The 26,225-nt window shown below is 39.7% G+C and overlaps 1 protein-coding gene across 2 annotated transcripts; it reads right to left on the minus strand.

Annotated features, from left to right (window-relative positions):
- Positions 1-314: 314 nt before the first annotated feature.
- On the minus strand, positions 315-25,753 carry Cfap36 (cilia and flagella associated protein 36). Of its 2 annotated transcripts, NM_001024866.2 has the most exon segments (10): positions 320-720; positions 1,154-1,303; positions 1,452-1,591; positions 3,957-4,059; positions 7,694-7,745; positions 9,197-9,284; positions 12,747-12,861; positions 22,665-22,766; positions 23,661-23,725; positions 25,465-25,694. In NM_001024866.2, coding segments are annotated over 10 exon segments (1,032 nt in total). In that variant the 5' UTR covers positions 25,580-25,694; the 3' UTR covers positions 320-618.
- Positions 25,754-26,225: the final 472 nt, after the last annotated feature.

Below are 26,225 nucleotides of genomic sequence, written 5' to 3' on the forward strand. Positions count from 1 at the left end.
CACGTTTCCTATGACTAACCCTCCTAGTCACACATGTTCTAGTTCAGCTTTGCTTCCTAAACTGTACAACCCCTCTTGTTCATGCAGCCACCTCATCAGCTTATAACTTACTTGCTCAAGGCATTGTAGTTGCAAGTGCCATGTTACCGCTGCACTTTTCCCTTCTAACACTGCTCTTCAGGCCATCAGTAGCCCCGTGAAAGCAGGGACCCTGTCAAGCTTTTTATAAACAGTGTCTACATAAAAATGAATGAAAGCATGCACTATCAACTAATTTCTTTCTGTAGCCCCTTTTAAAGAGAAAACATCCAAAATTTTGTTTTATTTTTAAATTTATTTATTTTGGTTATTTGAGACAGATTCATGTAACCTAGGCTGGCCTCCAATTTGCTCTGACACTGGAAAGGACCAAGAGCTCCTGATCCTCCTCCTTCAGCATCCTAGCGTGGGTGCTAGGATTATAGGCATGCACCACCATACCTCTTGCCCTTTACCTGTTTAATAATAGTTCACAGTTGCATTTAGAAAACCAAGTATTTGCTTGAAACTAATAGTCTTTAAGGATTAAATAATTTATTTTTAAGAAAATTTGGGTTTCTGTTTTGCTAGTTTTTCACATTACTTATTAATAACTTCTTCTTTAAGTTTCTCTGCAAGCAATCTCCTCTTTAGTAAAGTTTGTTTCTCCTCTGCTGTCATTTCTGGCTTCTCTGTCATTTCCTTGAAGACAAAAAAGAAATGGCTACAATTAGCTTTTATATGTCTAAAATTCTCAACATACTTCAAAACAACAAAGATTAAAGGCATTTTTAGTAAAACTAAAAGTTAACAGCCAAGTTTCTTCAAGTTTCTTGAATCTCTTGGAGAAGCATCGGGAAGGTGTGGATGGGGTATGGACAGACCATTGCAAACATTTCAGATGGCTGAAGACACAAAAATACCCTAAGAGCTCAACAAGGGAAGTCAACAAAAATGTATAATGAAATGATTATTTCTACATCACAAAATTTTCATCTAAACTCCCGAGAGAAGACTTAGTTGTTAGACTAGCTCATAGTTAATTTGAGTACATCAAACAATTCATTGGAGGCTTTCTTGCACAAACAACCTCTTCCCATGGTCTGCATAGTCACTATACTAAAACTAGCCGTACCTCCGCCTCCCTGGTAGGCTTTCCTTTTTGCTCAGTATTCTGGATCTGCTTTGCCCTCATATCCTTTCTCATGGACATCAGCTTATCTCTCTTCTGCTTGAGATAGTGCTCTCGTTGACGTAACTCTTCTGTTCCAAGTGCTGACAAATTCTGGTTCAGATAAGAGAAAGGATTGTCTATATTCAACTCCACAACACACATGACCAAGACATCTAAGTTCCAAGATCATAACAAAGACAAGTGTGTGACCTTGCATGGTTCCAGGTGCCTTGCTCAAAGTAAATCAGCTTTCACTTACTGCTATTGGTCCTTCCATGCTTGCATGCTCTAAGCCAGGGATCTTCAGACCTTTCTGTGTGAGTGAGGAAGTTTCAGGCAACAACTCCATCTTTCTTGCCAAGGGTTGTACTGACTGATTAGTAAAATGCACTTTAACTTCTAGTGGTAAACAATGAGACCAATTAAGATCTTATAACTTATTAATTCTTATAAATATATAAGAACCACCATTTAGGCAATACATAAGTACTTCATAATTCAAACAGCACACTGATCCCTTACAAATAACATCTTTGGTTTCCAAACTTGCTTCTAAGTATGTGACTGTACATTTCAAGAACAACTTTAAAGCAGATTTTTTTTTAATTAGGTGTCAACAGAAACAGCTTGGTTGTGATAACATACTAAAAGTAACTACCAATGTACAGAAAAAAAAAAGTAAACATTTCTAAAGCAGAAACTTCAAAGCATTTGCAATATAAGCATTGTGTACTGTGAGATCTATTCCAAAAGGTATGATTAACAGTTGAGTTGTTTCTGTAGTCTGTTTTCTATTAGAAAATTAGATGATTAAATAAGACTGGCAAGAGGACACAGAGTTAAGTTTCTGGCCACTCAGCATGATGAGATATATAGATATATAAGTTTGATCTCAGGATCTTCAGGAAAAAAGGATAGAACCAACTCCTGCAACTTGTTCTTTGCCCACATGCACACGTGGACAGTGGCATTCTCTCACACACACAAGTAAATCCTTTTTAAGGGCCTGGGGCTTAGGAGATGTTTCAGTGAGAAAAGTTCTTGTTGTGGGATCCACCACACATTTAAAAAGCTAAGCTTAGCTGAGGACATCAACCACCAAGACAAATGGATCTTGGGAGCTTGCTGGTCTTGCCCGCCTCGCCAGTCCAGGTTTAATGAAAGACCCTGCCTTAAACAACGTGATAAGCAACAGAGGAAGACACTTGATCTCAACCTCTGCCTTCTACATGTGCAGGCATGAATAAGCACTCACATGGCACACAGATTGCATAAGTCACACGTGCACACCAAAAATTAAAATATAAAAACATTTTTAATTTACATGGTCTGCAAAAGGAAACAGTGAGACAAGGAAAGACTTAAAATGATACAAATAAGTAAAATCATGAGGGAAGACCATGGTACACACCTCACAGGATTAACAATCCTTCCAGGTGTGTAAAACCAGAAAAGAAATTTGACAAGGACCACTGCTGCAGCCCAAAGAGAGCAGATTGGCTACACTGCAAGAAGACTGAAGAAAACTGTTGGAAAGTAGAGAAAGTCTCCATGAAAAGGTGAGTTGGAGCTGGCACTTCCATACAATCTAGGCAAGGACCAAAGAACCTAATGAGTTAAAATAAATTGTTGCTCACATTCAGATTCAGTTAAAATGGCCACTCATGGAACCACAGAACTGGAGAAGGTAGGTGCTCATGAATGTGAACATGTCTACTCAATTCATGGACTCACACTCTCCAGGCTTTGAATGTATTAGATGTGGACATACATGCTCTGAAGCCTGGTTTTTAAAGAATGGATCAGAAAGTCTAATGAAATAATCAACCCATCTCTGGCAACTCCATCAAAGAACAAATCTAATTATTAATTTTAGTAGTAACCAAGGGAAGACATAAACAATGGAAAAAAAATTGCAAGTCCAACAATTCTTTTCAAATTAGGACTTCTCACTAGGGTACCATCACCTTACATGAAGTGATCCACAGAACATCAGATATGCCAGTTTTACAAAGTAAATGTAAAAAGCCAGGTGTGGTGGTGGCCTGTGTCTTTAATCCCAGCACCTAACCGGGCTAAAGCAAGTAGATCTGAGTTCAAGGCCAGCCAGTAGAGAAGAAATAGCATTTAGGATCAGAAGTCATAATTTTACCACTTAAGAGCTCAGAAATCTTGTTAAGTCACGTTCTTAAATTTCTAATTTAGAAAAAAGGAAAAAGTAATGCGCAAAACCTCTACCTCACATTTGTTATCTTTTCAGTTGAGAAAATATTTAAAACCATGGAAACCCATGACACAATGAAATGAACTCATGATCATGACTCAATTCTATTGCAGTTCTCCTATACAATATTCAAATCAAACTCTTTAAAGCAGATATGTACATATCAACAAGTTCATCTAGCATTTTCTTTACATACATAATTTCTAATTAAACATCTAGAAAAATGGCTGCCTCTTATTATGTAGTTCTCCCTTAGAGTAATTTTTTATAAAGTAATTCTTAATATTATCCTACCAAGTTGTGCTTCCAGCACACAGTATAAATGTTATTATATGCTATTGACATTGTATAAAAGCTCCCTCAAAGAGAACTGTTTACTACTGTCTAGATTGCAGGCTTCACTTAGAAATGTGGAAATGGTACTTACTTCAGGCTATTATTTCCTACCTACAAACAGACTAAACGTGGGGAACTTTGAGTACAAACACATTCTGAAGCATGGCATTCTCAGTGTTAAACTTCAGTACACCTCAAGCTTACCTGAGGACGGCTGTACAAAGTGCTCACCATCCCCTTGGGAGTTAGTCAGTTTTGCAGTTTCGCTAGTGTATATGGGCGGTTCTTCCATTTTACCCTCTGATGACTTCCGATTCCACAACATAATTTTAAAAGGAAAAAAAATTGATGTTAGCCAATTCAGTAGATGTTATTTAAAAACATTACTGTCACTGAACAGGAGATTCTATTTTCCAATTTTAAAGAAAATACATTTAACATCGTATAGCTCCTTTAATTTTTTTTTTAGATTTTTATGTGTATTTTGTCTACGTGTGTGTGTGTGAATATATATATATATATATATATATCCACTAATTTACAATTTCCAAATAAAATATACCATGAACTTTGTGGCTGATAAAGCCACAAGTTCATTTATTTCATTACCAAAATGCAAGTATTAAATGAAGTATTAATTTCATCTTGGAAATAATTTTAATTAGTTTTATTTTAATTCTTTTTTCATTAAAAATATAAGAAAACAAAATCATTTTTAGCTCTTTAGCTGACTCACAGATCTCTAAATCTTAGTCCCCTGGTTACTGTGTAACAGATAATTGGGGTTCATTATGTCAGCATATGTACTTTCATGCTTTTAAATTTCATAATAAAGTTCTCATATGAAAATAAATGTATACCCCTAGAGTGTGATATTCAAGAAACAATATTTACATATAAAATGGAAGTTAAAATTGTCTTCTCATAATTTTACACTCATTTCCCTCATATAATTTTACATTTAAAAAATAATTAATATTCCAGGAATTTTCTTCATCTATTTACTAAAAATGTGCTCAAAAATATAAAAATCTAACACCCGAAAGCATCCCTTCTCTCTATATTGGGTAAAATGGAGTAAGGCAAGTTTTTGTAAGACAGTGTGGTGGGATACAAGGATGTATTGTAGCTTTAGAAGGACAGAGAAAAGGAAATGACTTTTTAGTGGTTTGTGTTAGGTCTCCTTTTCCCTTCAGAGATACTGGAGAGAATATGAGAGGCAGAGAGCCAGAAAGCAGGCAGCACAGGGTGAGCCTCATCTTCTACCTGTTAACCTATCCATAGTCATAGGTTCATATTTAACATATCCTTGGACAAAATGGGAATCACAGAACTGACTCTTAATAGAAGCATGTAAACCATTGGCTGTGACCCTGCTTCATTCATGATGAAGCCTGGAGGTAGCCAGTGCTGAAAGCCATGCCTGCTATTTCAGTAGAATAAAGGGTCAAGATAACAGGGAAAGTAAAATTCTCTTAATTTTCTTTGCATACAGGAAACTACGGGATTTACTTTTCTTTGGTAGAGTGAACATAGATAAATCAGAACTCTAAAGAGTAGGAGGGGCTTGTGGTAGTTTAAATAATAATGGACCCCATAGGCTCTTACATTTGAATGCTGGGTTCCCATTTGGTGGCTTTACTGGAGGAGATGTCACTTAGGGTAGGCTTTGGGGTTTTGAAAGCCCATACCAGGCCCAGTCTTGTTCCCTGCCTGCTGCCTAAGTTCAGCTACTGCTTGGGCACTATGCCAATCTGCCTGCCTGCTGCCATGCCCCCCACCATGATGGTCACAGACCCACCCTGAGATTGTAAACAAAGCCCCAATTAAATGCTTTCTTTTATAAGTTGCCTTAGTCATGGCTGTCTCTTCACAGCAAAAGAATAGCAATGAAGACAAGCTCTAGTGGAGGGCTACAATGAACTTTATAAAGAATTCTCTAGTATATGAATGATACTATCATTTTTGATATGATACTCTGGGCCTTTACCATGAAATGTAACCAATAGGTTGCTCAACTACTATAAAGTGAACAAATTTAAACTAATAGAATTCTGAATTTGGATGTGGGGAAAAGACTAGAGATTGACCTCATTGACCTTAGGACACATAGATTAGGTATAATCTCTGTCACTGAGCTACATCCCTAGCATCAGTATTACTTTATAAAAATGTATGAAGTATGCCCTTGAAAGAAAGTATGTATTGAGCCAGGCATGCTAGTAAACACCTTTAATCCCAGCACTTGGGAGGCAGGGGTATGCAGATCTGCAAGTTAAGTGCCATCTAGGGCTACATAGTAAGACCCTGTCTCAAAAGCAAAAATAAACAAAACATAAGGTATCATTTTCTTACCCAGATGTGATCTCTGAAAGCTGCAATACTGACCTACCAGTCAGGATAAGCACTCTGGTAAAACAGAGGAGGGAATTCATGCCTGGTACAATAAATCTCATCAAAAGCCCATAGCTGGGGAGGTCCTGGGCTGGGGAACCTACTAGTGTCTTCCTGCTAAATGGACAAATTGTCAAATACAGCACAGGTAAATGCTGCTCTCAGTCTCACAAGTGTTTTGTTTTTTGTTTTGTTTTTTAAGAATTTATCTTGATTTTACGTGTGTATTTTGCCTGTAAGTATATGTGTATGTGTGTGTGTGTGTATGTATGTATGTATGTATGTATGTATGTATGTATGTATGTATGTATACTGCGTGCACTCCTGTTATCCATGGAGGTCAGAAGAGGATGCCAGAAGAGATTCCCTAAAACTGAGGTCACCAATATAAGCCACAAATGGTTCTAGGAACTGAACTGGAAGTCTGTCAGAGGAACCACTGAGCCATCTCTCATGCCCTGGTTCTTTCTGCAAATACAGTACTTGATATAGAAGCACATGACCAGTCCAAGTACTGAGAATAAGTGACTGTCAAGTGTTCAACCTGAAACAGGATACCTATATCATACTGCCAACCCCATCTCAAGGCTCAAAATGTAAGAAATGGAGAACGGGAGGAGTGTTGGGAAACTGTCTTCTGGATATAACATGGCTGCTGCATGCAGGAACTCAAGTCTTGCACAAGAACAATTCAATATCCCAGCATGCAAAAGGCAAAGGCTCATGAGGACTGGCCCTAAGTGAAGAACTACTGGCAGTTAATGACTGCCAGGTGTCCTTTCCCCCATTGGTGTAGGAGCCCTTGATGAAGAAAGTAACCTCACACCAACGATCATGTAAGCAGTCCTAATTAATTACCCTCAGGCAAGTAAGGGGGCTTGTTAGGAAGAAGGGGTTTAGAGGGAAAGGGTCAAAGAAAATAAGGAAGTGAATATGACCAAAGTGCATTATATACATGGGTGAAATTGTCAAACAAGTCAACTCTTTTTAAAAAGGACTGGGAAAGACTGCCCAGTGAGTAGTTATTGCCACACAACATGAGGACCAGAACTCTCATCCCCCAAACAACACTTATAAGTCACACAGGCACGGCAGCTAACCTTTAATCCCTCAATAGAAGATGGAGGAGGTATTCCCCCAGCAAATGGGATCTGGCCTCAGCAAGAGACCCTGCCTGAAGATAATGTAGAGTTTGAAGAGGCCATCTGACATCAGCACATAAACACACACACACACACACACACACACACACACACACACACGCACGCACGCACGCACGCACGCACGCACGCACGCACGCACACAGAGTTACAAGCATGTGTGCTCACACATGTAAACATTCATACATCCACACAAGACACACACAGAACCTGCACAGACCAAAAGTTAAAAGGATAAAAGTTTAAACTCTGACTTTCCAAGGAAATCTGACTACTCTGAGGTGTTCTATAGAAGCTTAAATGTTCACAGTAGAAGACAAATGTAAACTTAGTGAGAGGCAAATGGCAGTGAGATACAGTTCTGCTGCATTTACATCCCATAAGCACCTGCTTTTTTCGTTTCCTTTCCTCCTCCTGGTCATATTCTTCTTTTGATTTTCTGAAATATAAAAAAAGTTAAAAAGTAAATTTGTTTTGTTTTGTTGAAACAGGGTCTCCCTATGGCCCTGACTGTACTAGAACTCCCGATGTAGATCAGCCTGGCCTTGAACTCACATTGATCCACCTGCACCTGCCACCCAAGTGCTGGAATTACAGGTATGCACCCCACTAACTGGCTAAAAAGTAAGTCTTCTTCTTCATCACAGAACAAATATGCAGCATGTTAACCTGGCATTATAGTATAGGCAAGGAGCTTTACCACAAAGATAGGGACGAGCCATCTGTACAACCCTGCTGTACAGTCAGCTGCAACAGACAGCAAAATATCAATACACTGTACAGTTTACCTTTTGAATTCTAGCTGAACAACAACCAACAAATTTGAAATCCTGAACCCTCTTTCTTACGTTAGCATACAAATGAATGGTCTAAAACCACATTTCAATGACAAACTCCATCAGGAAAGATTCATTCTAGCCAGAAGTAGTAGGGACATGCCTATAAATCCCAATACTTGGAAGGCAGAAACAGAAGGTTCCAGAATTTAAGGTCATCCTCGGTTATAGTGAGTTCAAGGTCAGCCTGTTCTATAGGCAGTCAATGCAACCAGTCAAAACACAGTGACTACAGGCATCCTCTTCTTCTAAGCCAAACACATTCTCACAGATTTAAAGATTGCATGCTACTATGACACTTCCCTTCCAAAATCCCACAAAGGGAAATTAAGCTTACTAGCCTTTCTTGGTTAAAGGGTGACACACCCCATACCAAGCATCTGCTTGAAATGAAGAAGTGATTGGCGAGTACTTATCTGAGCTCAACCCTTGTACTCACTCCTCAGCTGCAGTTGAAACAGATAGGTCAGATGCCCAGCCTCCTGCTTGGCAACACCAGCATGAGTGGCCTCTAATATTGAGATACAGCAGACAGGGAGAGCTCTGCTCAACTTAGTTCAGGTCAATATCAATATCTAGTACTCTTCCCCATCAATCATGGCCGCTATTAGAGTTTTTTTTTCCATTGGTGGCTAGTCCCTTAATCCTATGATAAAGGATATGTGGGGGTGAAGATAGGGAAATCCTCTCCATTGGACTGATCTAGGATAAGTGAGATGAAAATATTTTTCTCTCAATTAAATATAATACAAATTGGACATCAAACATAAAGATCTAAAATGCTCTAAAATAAGAAAACATTGGCACATCAGCAGAATGTTCAAAAGATTTCAGATTTTCTGGCTAGGGTTGCTTATCTGTGAGCTGTGCAAGTATTCCAAAATCTGAAACATTCAGTCCTAAACATTTGAATAAGGGCCACTCAAGCTGTGTATACATAGCTTTTAAGAAATCATTTTGTTGGTCTTGCTGGTTGGTAGTATTTTCTAGGGAAAAGTTCATATACATTCTGATCATATACAACAATATTAACAGTTCATTTGAAAACACATACCTGAGGACCTCTCTTAGAATTTTCATCTCTTCTTGTTCAAGATCACTGACCACATCTGCCCCGTCAGTTAAGCAGTCAGGTAACACACCTATTCAAAGCAAAATACCATGTGGAAGACCATCAACTTAACTGAAAACACTCTTTTCACTGTTATGGTCCATGGGGTACAAATTGGTATAGAATGTATCATTTTTTAAAAAACTGCAAGCCTTATCTTTTTCATTATCTTCTGTTTAACTTTCTCAAATTTTGGGGGCTAAGCCCAACGAAAACCAGTCTTGATTTTAGCTAGAACTATCTCTCAGTAATAACTTGTGTTTATTATCTAAAATTGCAATGACTGAAACCAATATATTGCTCAGTGGCTGAGCCCTTAAAAAGCACTCATGGCCCATGGGCTCAATTCCCAGGACCAAAACAAAAAACAAACAAACAAAAAGCTGGAGTGATCGAGCCATAGCTGAGCAGGTAAAGACCCTTGCACCAAGCCTAACGACCTGAGCTTGAGTCTCTAACAGTTTTCTTTGATCACCACATCATGGAGGCACTCATGTTTTCTCTATCTAGCAACCAATCTATTTCTATTTCTCACACACACAATTAATTTTAAAAAGTTTTTTAACTTGAGAAAACTGTATGGCAATACAATAAAAATAATAAATAATAGACATTATGGTCTTCCACTGTCACACTGCATCTGAGGATATCCTACTGATACCACTTAGCCAGAGTTAACAGCATGCTTTAAAGGTGAGCCTTAAGTGAGAAGAGTGCTTCATTAAAGGGTGATTGATGTTCTCCATTTGAACTACGACGATAGTGAAAAGTCCCTACTTACTATGTGCAATGACAGCATGTGCTAAACTTGTGCTCAACATAAAGATCAATGATACTATCTCTGCTCTTGAAGCATGTTCAGTATTGACAATTGCTTTCAGTCACAAATGTGCCAACCTCCACCCCACACTCCCCTCACCCCTGAAAACACAAATTCACAGGAAGTAATTTTAACTGCTTTAACTGATTTGTACCTCCCTGTTTAGGCAGGCTGGTTACGAGTGTTCTCCATGTTCTACAGCACTAGCAGAGTGCACCTTCTTTTACCCTCCATTTCTTCATGCAAATGCATATGCAGTGGGAATCTGGATTAGCTCTAAAGTAGTTTTATCATTGTAATTTCCTTGATGTTCACGTGCATTTTGAACTAAACATTGTACTAAGAGCAGTCATTTGTAAAGAAGCAGCAGAAAAATACATGTACACTTCACCTGGAAACCACAGCACAGCATCACACCAGAAAAGTCACACCTGTAAACTCATCACTCTGAACCATTACTTTGCTCAGCCAAATCATTTTCCTCCTAGCAACCTTTCTATGGAGAATTAAAAGCAGCAAGGAACAACACAACTGTATGAAATTCTTTAAACCATCAAAATTGCATTTTCTCCAAATCATTTGAGAACAAAAATCCAGAAAGCCTTTGAATTTTTCTTACAAGACATAAAATTTCCAAATCTCTGGATGCAAATGTTAGTTTAAATTTAGACATAGGGCAAACTGTCCCATACTGTGGGTTGACAGCAGTAATTATCCCACATCATCCACCCCTTTTCCAGTAAAGGCAGACTCCATGCAGTCATCAGGCAGCCATCACTGAGAGAAGACTGGTCCCTGATTAGGTCCAGCTATCACAATGTTCTCCTCCCTTCCAGTTTAAGGCAAGTGACCCAGCCTGAGCAATAGGGCCTGAGCAAAGGCTCTTAGAGAGTTTGCATGAGATGTTACCTTTTTTACAAAAAGAATGCACACAGGAAACATTCCTTTCCTCACAAAACACTGAGTTTGCATTGGAAGCAGAAGAAAAGAGGCTGGGGATATCAGAGTATAAATATGTCAAGTGTCAGAGGCCTTGAAAACATCACTGAGCACTAGAGCGATCAGTTCTGGACTTGTCTTCCTCATTTGGACTTCTTCATGTGAGAGACTCTGCTAGATATTTTATAACAACCTGACACAGGCTAGAGCTGACTAAGAGGAAGGAGCTTCAATTGAGAAAATGCGTCCATAAGACCTGGCTGTAGGGCACTTTCTTAATGGGTGCCATCCATGGGCTGGTGTTCTATAAGAAAGCAGGCTGAGTAATCAGCACCTCCATGGCCTCTATCACTCCTGCCCCCAGGTCCCTGACTTCCCTTGATGATGAACAGAGTTCTGGAAGCACAGGCTGAATGAACCCTTTCCTCCTCAACTTGCTTGTTCACATGTTTCATCACAGCAATCGTAACCCTGATTAACAAGACAGAGGCTGATGTCTAACTGCTTGACCATTTTCACTGGAATGCACTATTCTTGGCAATTTGAAGCATGCAGTGAAATACAAACTGCAGAAGTATTTGTTCTTTTTATAAAAATCAAGTTTCCTTAAATGACAAACTGGAAAACTACAGTCCACTGGTCAGGTTCACTGTTTCTTTTATAAGCCTTATCTTCTCAAAACAAGCCTTACAAATGTAAAGCAGTTATCTCACAGAGCAAATTAAAGCATAGTTTCAGGGAGTACTGAGAAGAGAGGACTTCACAAAACAAAGAATGGAAGAACAACAAAAAAAAGACACTCCTCCAAATGTATTTACTTCGAAGTAACCACATTGTATCATACTCTTCGGGGTCAAGGTAGTCTCTTAATAATAGACTCTAGCTCTATGACTTCCTACAGTGAAAAGGAGTTTAACTTTAAAGCACAGCTATGGTAGTGGCTGGCTCCAAACGGTAAGGCTCTACTCACATGGCCAAAAATCTACAACATTTTTATATTTGTCTCATACCCACAGAATCCCTATTTGTTGGGCTGGTGAGATGGCTCAGGGACCTAAGTTTTATTCCTAGGACACATTGCTGGAAGCTGTCCTCTGAGCAACATATGTGCAACACAGCACAAGTGTTCCTTCCCCCAAAATAAAAGCACACCCTAGTTATTGCACATTCTACACCCTTAAGATTAAAACCGCACTAAAGCTATTAAATAGCTCCCATACCTTCAGGAAACCATTAAAGAAGGAAACAAGCTTGCTGCCAGACTAGTAAAGTGCTGGCCCCTACTGTGGACAGGATCAACAGGTCCAGCAACACCTGGAAACCTGTTTAAGACACAGATGACTATGTCCCACCCCAGACCCATGATGGCTGACCCAATGCTTACTGACACCAGAGAACCATTTCCTACTAAGGTCTTAATAGTGACAAGCAGAAGAGTAGTCACCGTCACCTGCTCATAACAGTAACAACAGACACAACACTTAACTAGCACAACGGCTGAGCAGGAGAGTAAGCTCTCACAAGACTACAGTGTCAGTAAGTCAAACTGTCTTCTTTGTTTGAGATGCCATATGCTAAATTAGGAAATTTATATTCTTAAATCTTTTACAAACACTTTCACATTTGAAATAAATGCATAAAAGGTAGCCAACTATTTTAAGACTGTTAGAAAAAAAAATCAAACTTCAGAAACAAATTCAGTTAGTACTTAGATTCCTAACTTCAGTATTTTACCATTTCTCTCCTGGATTATTCGGATGGCTTGAAGCTGCATTTCAATGTTCTTCTGGACCATCATTGCTTTAAAGATAGTAAAATCTTCTGCTGCCAACACAGGCTGCAAAATGGCCTGTGGGAGGAAGTCTGGAGGTTAAATGATTTAAGTTTGGAAACTGTTTAACCCACATTCAAATTATTTCCACTGAAAAGCAGCATATTAATTCATGGATGTTACATCATTATGATGGTTAGGTGACTCAAATAGACAATCTTAAGATTGAAATACACAACAAAGGGTTTCATTATGTAGCCTCAAACTCCTAATTCTCCTGCCTTGGCCTCCTAAGTGTTGGGATTACAGGGTGCATAGCTATACCCTGCTATGATTTTATTTTTAAGCCTTTAAAATAAGGTTCTCAGGAGCTACCTCACTCAACCTGCAAGTCTCCAGGAGTGAGACAGGTAGGCTCCTTCTCCAAACCAGGTAGTGTTAAATGGAAAACTTGACCATCTGGTTTGAGTTTTAAAGCCCAATTATATCCTATCTCCTGAAATTTACTTTGGGTTTGATTCAGGAAATAAACAAAAATTAGGGTCTTATAAGAAAAAAAAATATATGTCAGAGATTATATTAGATTAGGAATTATAAAACGTATAGTAAGTGAAGAATAAAAGTGAGGCTGGAGTGATGGCTGGATAACAAAGATCACTGCCCTTGCAGAGCATCAGGTTCAATCCCTAGCACCCAAACGGTGGTGGCTCACAGCATCTGTAACTCAATCTGAGGGCATCAGGTATACATGTGGTACACAGACATACATACAGACAAAACACCCTTACACATAAAATAAAAATAAATCTTTAAAAAAATAATAAAAGTATCTATCAATAGATTACATATATAAATATTTCCTTAACTATTAGTAACGTTACACATTGCCAAGAACAAGCCAATTCCTAAGCTAATTAATGAGCAGAATAAGAGTGAAGTGCATGGAAATACCCAAAGGAAGCACCCAGGTCTTATCTTGTCTTATCAGAATTTAATTGTCAGCTCTACCTGAGATGAATGGAAAAGCTGACCACACAAAATCATGCAGAAGTAACCAAGAAGGTACTGTGTCCTAGAAGGCAAAGGCGATGTTCTTACAAAGAACACCGACAAGACAGCTCATCAAAGAATTCCCCTTGAAACAGATGAGCCCTTCCTCTAGCAGCCAAACCAGTTCAACACATTCTAGATGTGCAGTATAACAAGGGTAAAGGCAAGAGTGGTTCTCAGAGGCACCTTCAAGGAGTACACTATGAAGAAAAATATAAAATACTTCCTTAACTTCTGCTGAGGTTTTCAGGAATCTCAAGGCAGGGGATGGCAAACTTGAACTGAGAGTGCTAAAACCAATATGGGCAGCTTCTGTCTGAATCCCCTTTTGGGGGTTGGGCATCCTGGCCTAATACTAACAACAAGTACTTTATCTAACTTTTAAAATGGCATTGCTATTCTATCGAACTTTTGGCCATTTGAAACAGGGTCTCACTTTGTAGCCTAGGTTGGCCTCAAACTCAATTATAATTTGCCTCCTGAGACAAAGTATTGGGATTACAGGTCTGAGCCACCACACTCAACTATGGGCACTGCTGTTGATAGCAATATGTCGCACAAATTTTCTTAAAGATTGAATTTGTACTTGTGACCTTTGACCCTACTTAATAAATCCAAGAAAAATGATTGTTAATAAAGCATTTTCCTGAGCCCTGTTTTAGACATTAAAAACTATATAAGCTTTACAGGATGTATGCCCACATATCTCCACAGAGTAACTCTTAAAGCATTAAGGTTTAAAAAACATTGGCATATCATGGAAGGAAAAGAAGCTTGATATCAAAAGCCTACATCTGATTTAACTATAGGCACTAGTGGATCTGTGACCCTGGATATCATTTAATCCTTAGCATCAATAAAAATAACACAGAATTTATGTAGTGTTTCATGGACTCTAGGATTCTGAAAAGTAATAAAATAGGACATTGCTTTATATATCACTTAGAAAAAACTACCAGTTAAATAACACTATTAATTATGCAAAACAATCTCATTTTAAATATATTATGATATAAAAATGTGTCTCTGGGGCCTAGAGAGATGGCTCCACAAGTAAGAGTACCCAGGTTCAATTCCAACCATCCATATTATAGTTAACACCATCTGTGAGTCCAGTTCCAGTGCATCCAATGCCCTCCTCTAGCCTCAGCAGGCACTATATACACAGTACACATAAAATCTTTTTTAAAACATTTGCTTCTGAATAAAACAAATATAATAATAACTAATTCACAAATATTAAATGAATTAAGTAACATTTTATAATCTGAACAGTAAGCATAAAAGGAATTGTTCTGGTCTTTTTAAAGTGTTATTTTCATTATTTGTAACTCTGTGAATGTGAGAGCCCCTGGAGCTGGAATCATAGTTGTTGTAAGCCACCTAATGTGAATGCTGGGAACAGAATTCAGGTCCTCGAAAAGAGCTCTCTGCTGAGCCAGTGTTCTGGTTCTTTAAATGCTTGTTGAAATTGATGGACTGTTGACCCAGCTAAGAAAAAGGCAATCTGGGCTACATAGTGACTTTGAGGCCAGTCTAGACTACTCCAGACCCTATCTCAAGAAAACAAAAGGAAAACAAAAACCACAGCTAACACCATACTTTAAAATTCACAGTATGATCAGATATATAAAAAAAAATGTAAGAAGAACTATCACTGTTCAACTACAAACATTCAAAGAATGAAGAAATAGGTAACAACTTTGTGGCCAAACTTGATGACCACAGTTGGCCAAGACTCACAGTATGATGACAAGATGATATAAATAGATAAATCATGACTACTTAAAAGATTAATCAGTCAGACAATAGTGACACACACATGCCTCTAATCCCAGCACCCAGAAGGCAGAGGCAAAAGAATCTCTGTGAGTTCAAGGTCAGCCTTGAGTAAGTTTATGGAATAAGTTCCAGAACAGCCAGGACTCTACAGAGAAAAACCAAAATGAAGAAAAAGAAAAAGAAAAGAGGAGGGAAAAGAGAAGAAGGAGGAGGAAGAGAGACAAAAGAAAAATAATTAGTAACTATATAAAACAGAAAAGTCAAGATGAGTTCAAAACCAAATCCCACCTAACATATGAGCGAGAGACTATACTACTGCTCAACAATCTCTTATAGAATACTGAGGCAGAGAGAATACATAGTAACTCATCTCCTGAGGCCAATACTACCCTAATCCCAAAATCAGATAAAGACTTTACAAGAAAGGAAAAACTAAAAGTCAGAGATGAAAATATGCCCAAAAGAATTTTAGCAAACTGATTTCAACAATGTATAAAAAGAATTATATAACATAACAACCTGGGATTTTTTTCTAATTATTCAAAGTAGATCAACATTTGAAAATAACTCACTATATCAGAGATTAACAGACTGGAGACTGCCACTGACCCTGTCAATAAACATAGAAAAGAGCTTCTGCAGTTCATGAGATGGTTCAGTGGTTAAGAACACTGGCTACTCCTCCAGAGGTCCTGAGTTCAATTCCCAGCAACCACATGGTGGCTCAAGGCCATCTACAAAAGGATCTGATGTCCTCTTCTGGCAAGTAGGTATACATGCAGACACAGCACTCCTACATAAAATTTGACAACCATTTGTGTATTTAAAAATAGCAAAATCTTCTCAGCAAAGTTCCTCACCCTTATAAAGATAACCTATTTTCAAGATTTATTTTTAAAAAAAAAGTGTGTGTACACACCTGTGTAAGTTCGTTCATGAGCATTATATCCATACAGATGCCTGTGGAGGCCAGAAAAGTGTGGCTCATATCCCCTAGAACTAGAGTTACAGACAGCTATGAGCCACTTTAACTGAATGATGGGGACCAAATCTGGGGCCGTTGCAATAGCAGTAAATTCTCTGAACAGCTGAGCCATCTCTTCAGGACCTAAGACATCTAAACACAGTTTGGTAGTGAATGCCTGTAATCCCAACTCTTGGCATGTACAGGCAAGACCATAAGGAGTTCAAGACCAGTCTGGGCTACATAGTGGGGCTAAGGTCAATCTCGGCTACTCAAGACCCTACCTCAAGAGGGGAAAAAGACAGAGATCTTTCCCACAAAGATCAGAAATAAGGCAAAGATGACTTACTCACAATTCCCATTCATGGCTAATGAAATAAGTTTGGTTTTTGGTTTTGGTTTTGGTTTTAACCAGTTGGAAAGGAAGAAGTAACACTCATTTTGTTTGGGGCTGGAGAGATGATTCTGCGGTTAAGAGCGGTTGCTGCTCTTCCAGAGGACCCACGTTCAATTCCCAGCACCTATCTATAACTGTAAACGTGTATAATCCCAGCTCTAGGAGCTCCAACACCTCAGCCTCTGAGACAGTTGGACTTGGTGTACAGACACACATAGTTAAAGGTAATTAATAAAAAAAATTAAACCCAAATCAAACCAAACATTTACTGTTAGTAAAACATTAAAAAATTACTTTAAAACAATTCTTTGACTGGGGATAGCTCAGTTGGTAGGGTACTTATTTAGCATGTAAAAACCCACAGGTGACAGTCTCCAATCTCAGCACTTGGGAGGTGGAAGCAAAGGGATCAAGTTCAAGGTCATTTCCAGCTACACTGTGAACTGGAGACCAGCCTGTGATACATGAGAGTTTACTTGCAACGATGGAAAACACTCAGGCCTAGAGAGAAAACTCAATGAGTAAGAGCACTGTTAGATTCAGACTGGGTTCCCAGAACACACACAGCACCTCTGAACTTACCACTCCAGTCCTAGGAATCTGATGCCCTCCTCTCGACTCCATGGACACAAGCCATGCACATGGTGCACACATATACATGCAAGCAAAACAGTCACACAAGAACAGAATTCAAAAGCAGAAAAGTCATGTACCATGCATATAACTTTTCGTTTGTTAAGTACAAGAGCAGGTTTGCATATTAATAGGGTGGGTGTGCTTATTTTATAAAAAAGAACCAATTACTGCTGAATGTTTGATACCAGAGGACATACAACTTCAGGTTTTTTTCAGAATTGATGAAAATTCTGATTTTATAATCATCAATGCTCAGAATACCACTCCACATAAGTAAGTAGTACAAATGGTGAAAGCACCATTAGGCCCTATTTCAGAAGTTATTGGAAAATCTGTCCTAATTTCAAGCCAAAATTCATTCAACAACATTTTGTTGAAATTTAAAACTGCAACTCTAATAGCAATTTTTAAAATCAAACATTCTAAAACAATAAACTCTGAAGATACACTAATTTGATATTTGCTGAGAAATGACAATAAGAAAATAGTATCTTTTCTCTATGAAGTATTCTGCTTCTCTAAGCACACTGAGCTTCTATTGACAGTAAAGACATCACAGTCCATAACATACAATAGTCTTCAGCTTGGCCAAGGTGTTTGAAGCAGTCAGTGTCTGTGATGACGCACAGCCTCACACAGTACAAAGTTAGCATTTTCATGTTTAGAACCCTGGTTGCAGTAAAGCCTTCTTCTATAGCACAGGTCCACACAGCCATAAACACTTCAGTTTAGAGACCTTTAATACTGACATTTCGACACCCTCCACAACCAGCTACATAGGTCTTAACCCACTGCTGGGAAGCAGTGTGGCAGTTTCTTCTATGGCCAAACAGAACGCAAGCCTTGAATACATACATAACGAACGTAAACGCCTCTAATAGTTACAGACCACATGCTATGGCTTCCAGTTTAGTGTTTTTAGGGGACGCCACAGTGTGTGAACAAGTGGATCTCTGATTCTTGTACCAATTCTTGGGCTCTTTTCCTTCTGTTGAATTTTCTTGTCCAACTTGGATGTGATAGTTTCTGTTTTCTTATTATATTTTATTTTCTTATATTTCTTTAAGAAGGAAAGAAGGGAAGGAAGGAAGGAGGCAGGGGGGAGGGAGGGAGGGAGGGAGGAAGGAAGGAAGGAAGGAAGGACGGACGGACGGACGGACGGACGGACGGACGGACCCAGCCACTAGGGTGAATGTGAACTGGAGAGGGAACATCAGTTTCCCCCTGAAGATCAGCTAACACTGGATCAACCATGCCAGGACAGGTCTCACTCAAGTTCAGGAGTAGCTGACAACAACACATAATGAACTCCACAGGTTTTCTGTGTGTGCTTTCATTTGATTAGAGGTCTGGGGATGGGGGGGGGGGGTTGGTTTGTTTTCCTTCTTGGTGTAGTTTTATTTTGTTTTCTTGGTTTTGGGGGTTTGTTGTTTTGAGGGGCTTTTGTTTTTTTGAGAAAGAACTTCAATTGGGTAGATAGGAAGGGAGAGGAACTGGAAGGACTTGGGAGAGGGGCAAAAATAGGATCAAAATATATTTAAATTTAAAATTGCCTTAAATAATAAAAAAATTAATTTTAAAATGCTATGAAATAGTTTTAAAAAGAAAAGAAAAGTTATTGTCAAGAGACAGGGACTAGGCCAGGAGGGAAAATATTTGGAGTCAGACACTTTATATTCTATGATAATGTGATGGTGGACATATGAACGGTATATGGCAAAACTACAGTTACAGAACACAAAGTGTGAAATAATGTATCAATCTTGGTTCCATAGTATGTCAAACATATTATACTAATATAAGATCTTAAGAACTGAAACATCCATTCAATTTTCTATAAACCTAAAATTGATCTAAAAATGGTCTACTTTTTATATTAATTAGCACTCATATATAATATATATAACAGTGTTTGTTATGTATGCTTTTGGAAATTAAGTGATAATATTATATATAATGTATATATTATATATTCTTAATAATGTCAATTATTAAAATTAAGCATAACCTTCCCAAATAATATTGAAATGCTTTTGCAAGTATTAGTTTCCATCTGACAAAAGTAAATCAACTTAAACATCAAAACAAACTTCTATTCTTTGCTATGTAGAAGTTCCTGGTTTTTGCTATAGTAAGCTTGTTTATAGTCTTTTTATGCATGCACACACACACACACACACACAAACACATAGACACACACACACACACACACACACACACACACACTCACAAAATCACTAGTTTTTACAAGTTCCACATAACAGAAAAGCAAGCTGTTAAAGGTGAGCTGGATAAAGCACTCTTGCAGTCTGATGACCTAAGTTCAATCTCTGGGCCAGCGTGGTCGGAGAACTGACTCCACCAAGTCCTTCTACGACCTCCACTTACACGTGAGCATATACTTGCCTCTGCCTCCAGAGTGCCAGGATTAAAGGTGTGGGCCACCACCTCCTGGCTGTTTGGGTTTTTTGGTGGGGGAGGAAGGGGAGTGTTGTGTACCTGTGCATGCAGGCTTCTGTTTTTGTTACTGTACCACCTCACCTGGTACAATGCTTGCTATTCTTGCTGCTTTAATACATAAGCATGCCAGGACCATGTGCCAGGCCTAATCATGTTGAAATGAACCAAAAGCATTCTTCTGCAAGTCCCCCTTAGCAGTGCAATTCAACGAAAATTTAGAAAATTAATACCAGATCAACCAAAACAAAAAATACTTCCTAAGCTACTCATGTTCCTTGAGTGGATTTTAGGCACCCAGACTGACACACTAGAACTCACTCTGATTTCCTGTGTGACTGGGAAGCACTCATCACAGTGCTCCTCCAAGATGCATTTCAGGAGGACTGACAGCTCAGTGCTGAGTCATCAGGAGGACTGACAGCTCAGTGCTGAGTCATCAGGAGGACTGACAGCTCAATGCTGAGTCACTGCTGCCAGTCAGCAGCAGCTGAGTCTGTTCTGCAGAGAATAATGCTGACTAGTCCACAGAGGATTGATGAACCCATGACCCTGGCCTGTCAGCACACTGCTAATCAACCACCAAAATAGCCACAGCTAATTAAGAAGTGCTTCAATTTACTCAGAGACCGCTTAACACCCAACAGGCATTATACTAAAAGTTTGACATACATCATCTCTTAAGGTTCACAAAAATCCTTCAAAGGAAATATTACTGCAAATGTTGTATCCCGGATCTTTCAGTACTGGCTGGAAGATAATGGGCAAAGAAGTTTTGCATTTATACTTTTTTAATTCCTTTGGGCTAAGAAGAGAATAGTAGAGCACTGGGAGGGGGCAGTACATTTAAATTAAGGGGTGGCATGGTGGTTTGAATATGCTTGGTCCAGGGAGTGGCACTATTGTCAAGAAGTGTGTCACTGTGGGGATGACCTTAGAGAGCTTCCTCCTAGCCGCCTGAGGATGCCAGTCTCTTCCTCATTACGTTCAGATCAAGGCTCCTCCAGCAGCATGTCTGTCATGCTGCCTTGCTTCCTGCCATGATGATAATGGGTTCAACTTCTGAAAGTGTAAACCAGCCCCAATTACATGTTGTCCTTTACTTATACATGACCAGTTGCCTTGGCCATGGTGTCTCTTCACAGCAATGGAAACCCTGAGTAAAACAGTATAAGCAGGGCTGGAGAGATGGCTCAGTGGTTAAGAGCACTGACTGCTCTTCCAGAGGTCCTGAGTTCAAATCCCAGCAACCACATGGTGGCTCACAACCATCTGTAATGAGATCTGATGCCCTCTTCTGGTATGTCTAAAGACAGCTACAGTGTACTTACACATAATAGATAGATAAATCTTTAAAAAGAAATAGTATAAGCAAAGGCTTATACGTGCTTATGAGGGGCCTGAATGGATGACAGTACATGACATATTGAAGAATTATAAAAGGGCGAAGCTGAAAATAGAGCCTAGGGTAGCAACCCTCATTGACTATTTTGCTAAACAAATATAGTCTATTTCTTAGAAGACAGGAAGCAAAGCAAGCTAGGGCATAGAGGTAGACTGCCTAGGATGTACACTCCTACAGCAGTGCCTACTTCCTACTTCTCTACTTTACTTTCTTCATTGATAGGCTGAAGCTAAATAGTGCCAAGAAGATAAAGTGAGATAACATCAACAAGGTGTCTAAAGTGTCAACTGGAGAAGTGAGCAAGGTGATTGATCCTTGTAATCTCAAACCTGCAAGGGTAAAACAGGAAAAGTATGAGTTCAGGACCAGCCCAAGCTAGACAATGGGTTTGAAGCTGACCTGGGTTACAGGGCAAGTCCCTGTCTCAAAATAAACAAACAAACAAATATGTTTAAAAAGCCTATCAATTCACAAGAATGCTCAATAAGCATTTTTTTTTTTCTTTTTTTTCCGGAGCTGGGGACCGAACCCAGGGCCTTGCTAGGGCCTTGCTCCTGCTAGGCAAGCGCTCTACCGCTGAGCTAAATCCCCAACCCCAGCATTTTTTTTTAATAACGTACCTACTAGCCACTCACCCCAGTTTTATGACGAGGTGGAGAGATGGTTCAGGAGTTAAGAGCACTTGCTGCTCCTGTAGAAGTCCCAGGTTCAGTCCCAGTATCCAAATGACAGCTCACAGCTAGCCCTAACTCCACTTCCAGAGAGTCCAAAGCCCCCTTCTGGCCTTCACAGACACCAGGCATGCACACAGTGTGCATACATACATGGAGGTAAAACACCAATTCACATAAAAAATAAACAAAAGTAGTTCCACAAGGAGGCCCCAGAACTAGAGACTGCACATTTGCTACAAATAGAGAAAAGGCAACGACAGAATTATCAGGGTCCTACAGGAATGAAACCGCACATGGATAAACTGTGTGATCTCCCAACTCTGGAATCAGAAAGCTTATTTTTAATTCCATATTATTTCTTAAAGTGGTTATGGATGAACATGGCAGGTGACTGTCTCCACCTCACACAATGTCTAATAGCTCTTATAGCTCCACAATCAAACATATTTAATTTGAAGAAAGCCGTGGGATTTTTGTTACATCTCAATATTAACAGAGTAACACAAAAGCTAACACCTGTGATGTGCGCGTCTTTGCCAGAGGGGAAGTGCATGCTTCTTGAAACTGATCTTCATTAATTCCAATTTCTTTGAGGTAACTTTCTAACAGCTTTTCAACCTAAAAGGAAAAGAATTAACCTTTATAATGTACAAAGGAAAATTCTAAATGTCATTCTGCCTGTTTAAAATGCTCTTTGGACTAGCATTATACAAGCCACAGAACTAATAATGTCTTTCAAGAATAAATTAACAACGAGAAGCTTTTTATTTTCTTGCCAAGAATCACATGAAGCTTAATTACCTCTACTAGAGGACAGCCAGAATTATGAAGGTGAACATGGTATGACTCCATGAGAAGACCATTGCCTTTTTAAAAAATATTCAGAGGCTCTTAAGTAAGGGAGTACAAGCACTGGCCTAGAGGCCCCAGCTAAATAAAAATTTAAAAGTGAAACACCCCCATAGCTACAATAAATCATTACTTACAGTCTAAAACAGAAGAGACAGAAAATCATCTGGGAAGATGCTCAGGGAAATGACAAGTTTGAGGAAAGAAACTGTTAGTACTGCTGGGACAGGAAGAACTCCTAGATTGAAGGCTGCAGGGGTGGGGTGGCACATAAGAACGTCTGTCCAGGTCCAGAAGACCCAAGTTCAATTCTCAGCACTCACATGGAAGGGGGTTCCAAGGAACCCAAAGCCCTCTTTTGACTACTGTGAGCACAGGCACATACATAGTACATATACATGCAGGCAGCAAACACCTATACACATAAAATAAATAAACCTCAAATACAATTTCAAAGAATTTTAATTTAAAAAAACAATTTTTTTACAATCTCCAAATCAATGAGGAGCCAGTGTAGTGGCACATACCACACTGTCCCAGCACTGGGGAGGTAGAGACACATAGGTCTCTGTGTGATCTAGGCCAGCCTGGTCTGCACAGTGAGTTCCAGGCCAGCCATGACAGCCGGCCCTCTCAAACAACAAAAGTCAGGGGAATACTCACCAGCTCTTTGTACTCTTGATGGATTTCTGTATAGGTCAACTTGCTTTCTTCTTCATCATCAAAAACTACATTTATCAGAAAATGATAGAATGGTGTAAAAGAACAAATCATTTAAATACAGATATAAAATATAAATATAAAAATATTACAAATGGCCTGCTCTCCCCTTCCACCATGCGGGCAGTGGGTTGACTCAAGTCATCATGTTTGCCAACAAACACTCTTGCCCCAGTGCCTTTATTTTTAAAAGTTATGTACTTGATAATGTACTGTTTACATGTGTGCCTTCTATGGTAGGCTGTAGAGTTTCCAAGGATAGCATTTCTATCCCTAGGGTCGGGTCTAAGGTAACTCAGTGAATACTGAAATGTTGCTATCACAGAGCTGTCTAACCTGACCTTTGAATATCCTGAGGCAGCCCCACATCAGTGAAGGATGAAGTCTTTACTTTGCATTTGTCCTCTGTGACACTCCACATGCATTCAATACAAATGCTCACTAAACTCTTTTCAGTTCTAAAACCACAACATTGTGGTGCATTTTCTAAGCCCTAGCTTTGCTTCTCTGTGAAAATGCACAGAGTTGTTATTACCAGGATGTAGCCACTCTTGACACTGTGGATAGAAGCCAAACCATTTCTATGCCCCACACGATTTCCCCACAGGATTTAGTCTCAATGATAGATGAAAATCAGTGGGTGACACAATCCCTCCTTCAGGAGGTCAGGCTTTTCCCATGTTTCATCAACCTTTTAACAGCACTCTAAATTCTACAGAGGAACACATGTTAATTGCTTTGCTTTCCAAATCTTCTTAAAAGTTGCCTGCCAAAACACTTAACTGTTTGAATTTTAATAGTTAGAATAAAATAAAAGATTCACTGATCAAAAAAAGTTCTTTCTTTACTAGATCCATAGAATCTTGGGTTCAAGAGAAGCCTTGCAAGACAATTCAGGATAAGAGTCCTTTGTTAGCTGAATCTCAGACAAACTGCATTGCAGTACAATCTCTGTCAGATATATTCAGATACTTCGAAAGGCTGGAAACCCATCACCTTTCAAGCAGGCCAACTCATCCTGCAAAACTGTATACAAGATTTCCTTCCCTTTGAAGCTTGCATTCACTCACCCAACTCTATCTCACTGATCTTTACAAACAAGTCTAGTCCCTCTAACTTGAGAGACAAGTTCCGATGATGGATATTGCTAACCTCCAAGTATTGCCTAGGCAAATAACCACGAGAAAGGTTGGATAGGACATTGTCTGTGATTGAGATGAACTCAGATACGAACAGTATATGAACCGATCACAAAGCATTGATGCCGATCCTGCAAAAGAATTCCACATTTGTATATCTCGTTTGTTTAGAAAAGTCTTCCTCCCAATCGCCTGCTTTGGTCCTGCCGGGGTAATCAAATGTCCTTCTTTGCAGATAAAACGGCCAGAGTGAATTTGTTTTCATTTCATAGACTGAGTCCACAGGGAGACATCTCATGGCTCAGAAGCAACTCGAAGCAAAACAACGCTTCTCCCAAATAACTGGGGAAGATGCTGGTTACCCAAACGGTCCTCTTGAGAGGGAAAGAAAGATGCAGGGTGAAGTGACAAGCTGAACAAGGGATTAAACTCTACTGTGTTCAGGACAAGCGCTCAGGGCAAGGTGAGTGAGAGGTCTTGGTGCGCACTTTCGTGTCTGCAAACGAACGCCCTACTAGGGAAGGGGTGTATGCAATTCCTTCTACAAAACTGTCCTAGGCCCCGCAGGCAGACAGTAATATTCGGCTTGTTCGGGATCTAGTTCTTACCTTCGCATTTCTGCTCCACAAAGTCTAAGATAGGTATAGACCAATCCGGGCCCCTCAGGAACCCAGCGATGCTCTCCACCACCCATTCCACTTCGTCCTCTTCTTCCGCAGCCATCCCGCTCGCACCGGGCGACGCGGACGCCTAGGCCGGATTCCCCCGACCCAGTCTGGCCTTTCGGCCGCAGGAAGCGACGGGGAATGCGGGCAACACGGTCCCCGCAATCGCCTGGCCCCGGGGTTAGACACTACAAACCAGTTAACGTAAAATGGTCGCTATGACAACATACCTAGCGGTCCGGAAGTGAGGCCCGAGTCCTGAGCTCCTAGAGAGGGGCGGGGGCATAGGAACGTTTCCTATTGGCTGGAAGAGAAGGGGGTGCAAACGATAGCCCTCCGCTCATTGGTCTGGAGTTGCTAGGCTGAAAGCAGAAGTGCAGGTATTGGCTACCGCGCCTGGAGACCGCGTTCGCGCTCCCGTGTGCGCGCGCGGCCTGTCTTAAAATGGCGTGCCGAGGGCGTGGCTACCATGAGGCCCTCTCCCACCTCACCCCTAAGGGTTTTCAGAGCCCCTGGCCCTGTAGCTGAAGTATAGTTTGAAAACAAAACTAAGCAAACTAAGCTCTGTGAGGTTTACTAATTGGTTCTGCATTCGCTTGCTTGCTGTCTAAGGATGGGTCTTTAACCCTAAGCACAGTTAACAATAGCTAAAATTAGGACAATTACAAATTCAGTTAATCTTCATTTAAAGAGGCTTTCATAGA

Source organism: Rattus norvegicus, chromosome 14, assembly GCF_021556685.1.
Source record: "Rattus norvegicus strain SHRSP/BbbUtx chromosome 14, alternate assembly SHRSP_T2T, whole genome shotgun sequence".
Lineage (NCBI taxonomy): Eukaryota > Metazoa > Chordata > Mammalia > Rodentia > Muridae > Rattus > Rattus norvegicus.

Excerpts from the sequence above, each read along its gene's own strand:
- Cfap36 (XM_087582691.1), bottom strand. The coding sequence starts at position 25,579 with ATGGCTGCGGAAGAAGAGGACGAAGTGGAATGGGTGGTGGAGAGCATC. Across the intron at positions 1,304-1,451 it reads GCATGGAAGGACCAATAGCA|AATTTGTCAGCACTTGGAAC; the intron begins GTAAGTGAAAGC and ends TATCTGAACCAG. Across the intron at positions 721-1,153 it reads AGCCTACCAGGGAGGCGGAG|GAAATGACAGAGAAGCCAGA; the intron begins GTACGGCTAGTT and ends TTTGTCTTCAAG.